At 26.3% G+C, this 4,553-nt stretch overlaps 1 protein-coding gene across 1 annotated transcript; it reads left to right on the forward strand.

The window, feature by feature from the left end:
• Nucleotides 1-1,816: 1,816 nt before the first annotated feature.
• Nucleotides 1,817-4,458, forward strand: LOAG_12895 (hypothetical protein; the record flags this gene model as incomplete). Its single annotated transcript, XM_003148407.1, has 3 exons — nucleotides 1,817-1,985; nucleotides 3,693-3,956; nucleotides 4,241-4,458. The coding sequence occupies 3 exons, from the start codon at nucleotides 1,817-1,819 to the stop codon at nucleotides 4,456-4,458; spliced, it is 651 nt and encodes a 216-aa protein (XP_003148455.1).
• Nucleotides 4,459-4,553: the final 95 nt, after the last annotated feature.

Consider the following 4,553-nt stretch of genomic DNA (forward strand, 5'->3'; position numbering starts at 1 on the left):
TGTGTGTGTGTGTGTGTGTGTGTGTGTGTGTGTGTGTGTGTGTGTGTGTGTGTGTGTGTGTGTGTGTGTCCGTCTACCTGTCTGTCTGTGTGTGTCTATGTGTGTGGGTGTATGTGTGTGTGTGTGTATGTTTGAAAAGAATTTCTCAAACTTTCAATATTTACAGCTATGCTTCTTCGTTACGCTTTCCTCTGTTCACCTTACACCAAATTTAACAAATCTCTCATTTTAGTACCAATCATTTCAACAACGAATCCATTCACATTCTCCATAAATGAATCACTTTTTGTTTTTTTTTTTTTTTTTTTAATCCGTTTTATTAATTTCGTTTTTTTTTAATTCAAAATTTCCTATTACCTCATTTTTTTTTCCCACTCTCTGTTTCATTTCTGAAAAGAAATAAAAAGGAAAAAAAAGAAAAAAGAAAAAATGGGAAAAAGAAAATCAAATTTTGTCTCTCTCAATTTTGTGATGATTTCTAAAACTTTTATGCTTCAATTTTTTTTTATCAAAATTAAGGATGTTTGTTAGCCTTTTTAGATGGCAACAACATCTCCACAAAAACTTTCTTCCTTTTATACCACTCCTGAGGTTTCTTTTAATAATTTATGAATTTCATTTTAATCTTAATGTATATGTATGAAATGTTTAAGATCGATCATTTTTCTTTTATTTGTTTATTTTTTATTTTTGAAATTTCTTCAGATGAAAATCATTACGTCATTTTAAAAAAAAAGAGACAAAAAAAAAAAAGAAACAAAAAAGAAATCTTTACATTCAAGAAAATATTTCAACTTTGACCTATTTGTTATTACTATTGTTGGTATGGAATTATTATTTATCATATAAATTTTACAACAACAATATTCTAATAGTTGTAATTGATAAGTAATCCTACTCCTTCTCCTGCAGTATATTCATCATAACATATGGATTGAATTACAATATATCGATATTATTGGGATAATTAGATATCTTAGGATGTATTTTGTATTGATGTATTTGAAGTATGATGTATTTTAATTGAAGCTAACATTTTAACCTTTACAATTTTCCACTTGAAGTAACATTCTGAATGATACAAATATTAGAATAGGAATTGTAATATTGAAATGAAAAATATATGTACCATAATCTCTAATATATGTATCATAATCTCTAATAAATGTACCATGATATACCATAATCCCTAACCTACATACCATGGTCCCTAGAAATATATGTACCATAATCCCGAGATATATTTTATTCAATTTTTTCTTTTTTTAATGAAAGATCAAATTTGTTACTTCTCATGCAAATCCGTAAAGAAATTATGGACGAAATCCTATGTGCATACAGCTAATATTATAAGAATATGTTAAAATGAACAAGTAATACAAAAAAAAAATTTTTTCTTTTGAAAAAAAGAAATTTATTTTTGATTTGATTTATATTTGATAATTTTCACTTTAATCCTAATTCCAGTAAAAACATTACATGCAAAATGATTGCGTTAATAATTTAAATGAATTAATTGAAGTTTTTGAAATGTCTTTGTTTCAAATTTTGATTATTCATTTTCATTTCAATCATTTTGTCCGTTTCTTTTTTTTATTTTTTCTTCTCTTTGAATCTTCATCTATTTAATGTAACCTAAAAAATCATTTTAGAATGTTATTTTTTTAGAAATATAACAAATCTATACTATATTAATTAAATTTGCAGAATTGTGAAAATACAAAAGATTTATGGATTACAAAATGATTAACGACAAATAAACAACAAATAGCAATTGGAAGTCGTTTAGATTATCAAAATGAATTTGTAATAAATTATGGAAAATTTACAATCCAAACGAATATATTTTGATGCCGAAGATCGACCACCACCATCGTATTGGCATGGTGAAACACAAATGCAACCAACAAATGATGATAATTTTAGAATGACACATGAAAATGGAAATTTATCGTCACAAATTAAAACTAAAATAGATCCTGAAGGTGAATTTATTAACACCCTAATTGATTCTTCACGTCAAATTCATTTATTTCCTTACCTTTTTCTCTTTTTTTCTTTTTTTTTTAATTAAAAATCCAAGAAATTTCAAAAATTCCATTGCATATTTCATAATTTAATAAAAGAGACAAATGCTAATTGTTATAAAGAAACGGATGAATTTGAATGGGTACAATGAAAAGTAGACGGAATAAGTGTTTTAATCGTGGACGAATAAATTGAAGAGGAGTGGAAGTTGAAAATTTGTTAAATTAGTTTCCATTAAGTAAGATAGCAGGTGTTGCTAACCTACAGTATCCTTATGATCTTACCTTTCAATCAAATTCTCTTTAAATTTCAATCATATTTTTTTGGCTTGACCCATGACCTACAACATCTATTTCTTCAGATAACGAGAAAAATTCACTCATCAATATATACAATATCGGGATCACTTTTTTGGTAATCTAATAAATTAAGCTGAAAAGAATGATTTGTCTATTAGTTTTTATTCAACATTTTTAACAAAATTATTTTAAATTGAAATCGAAAATTCATTTCGTAGTTGAGAAAAAAGTTTAAACTAGAATTTTTGGAAGTTAGGAATTAAAAAATTGTTGAGCTTGTTTCACGTGTTGTTACACTTATTTCCAAGTTTTTTTTCCAAAATTTTAAATTTGAATAATATTATTTTCTTACATCGTTCCCTTTTCATCTCCAATTAATTGTTTCGATTTAAATTTAAGTCGACCAATTGATTGACATCAATTGTAAAATTCATCAATGCATTTATTGATTAAATAGAATATGGCACATAAACTAAAAACCATTTACTTATTTAGATTCAGAAAATTTTTTTAATTATTAGATTTTTTGTCTCTTTCATCCATTTCAATTAAATATATCACTTTATTTGGTATTTTTTGCTACACAAAATAAACTCAAATATCATTAAAATTACTAATTACGAATAGAAACAAAATGTTAAGAATTAATTACAATGGAATAATTGAACTTTTCAAAATAAACATCATAAAATGCTTATCATTAGCTTAGAAAATTCCTTTATTCGTTATTGAAAATTAGGATTAGCTAGTGTGAAATTATAAAGCAAGCAAATATTGCTAATTCGAAAGTAAGCAAAGATTGTTCTGTGGCAAAAAAAAAAAAAATAAGAAAAAATCCGGAAAAGTAAATTTATAAGAAAAAGAAAAAATAAAAATAAAAAACAAACTTAAAACTCGCTTGTATTTACTATCCAGTATTTATTTAAAAAAGAAAAAAATCGAGAGAAAATTAAACTAAACTTCCAACCTAAATCTCGCAACTCATTTCAACTTCACAATTTATATTTAAATTAAACTTATAATTATAATCGTGACAATCATAAAAATTTTGTCTAATTTTTTTTTTTCACTTTCAAAGTCAAACATTTCAATCCAGATATTTACTTTGCTCATTTACTTTTGTCGATTGGTATATAAATTAAAGTCATTAATTCGTAAACATTGATTTAAAAAAGGAAAAAGAAAAAATCCTAAAATGTTCATTTTCCTTTTTAAAATCTCTTTTTTTTCCAAGAAGAATATTTTTAAAATGCAGATAAGAAGTATTCCTTAAATTTCAATTCAGTTTAAATTTTAAGATGAATTTAATATTTAATTATTTTGTTTGTTACATTACTTTATATATTTGATATTTTATTCTTTCAGAATGGCTAAAAGCGCCCGAATTTATTCCTCGATCTAGGCAAATTTTGGATGAATCTTTTCGCCCTGATGGGATGATATTTGCAAATAATATGCCAGTTAATAATTCGATTAATGGGGTTGTTTTGCCGAATAATATTTTGCGACAACAAGCTCAAGCTCATGTTGTAGCTGCAACTGCAGCTGCAGCTGCAGCTGCAGCTGGTATACCATTTTCACCCGTTCGTACTGTTCTTGATCTACCACAACCGATGATGCCTGCACAAAGTACGTGATGAATTGATTAAATAGTAGTATTGATAGCTGACACTAATTAAATTGATAATTGAATTGGAAATAGTGGTAAGTTGATAATTTCCTAAAATATAAGCAATCTTCTTCATTACGAAATATCAACATAACAATTTTTAAAATTGAAAATTTGATTCCAAATTTGTATGGTTTAGCATTTCTGGTTGATCAATGATCAAAAGGAAAAGTATACTTGAATTATTTTTCCAAGTATATTTCATTAATAACATTTCTAATATTATTATTGAAATTTTTAACAGATATGGTACCATTTGCAATAGGTCAACCAGCACCATATTTTATCCCTACAGCAACTGCTACTGCACCACCACCACCGCCACCACCGCCACCATCCACTGCAACAATTATACGTTTTCCAATACCACCAATCAACCATACTGCTTTAGCTTTGCGTGATGCACTTGGCATAGTACCACCTGGTTATTCCGCCAATATTACTCACATAAATTGCAAGTGATTTCATCCATTACAATTTAATCTCACATTTTTTACTATTAAGCAAATTTAAATTATACAATCATTTCGATAAAGAATAATCCAGAAAAAAAAAAA

Source organism: Loa loa (assembly GCF_000183805.2).
Source record: "Loa loa unplaced genomic scaffold supercont3.216, whole genome shotgun sequence".
NCBI classification, from domain to species: domain Eukaryota; kingdom Metazoa; phylum Nematoda; class Chromadorea; order Rhabditida; family Onchocercidae; genus Loa; species Loa loa.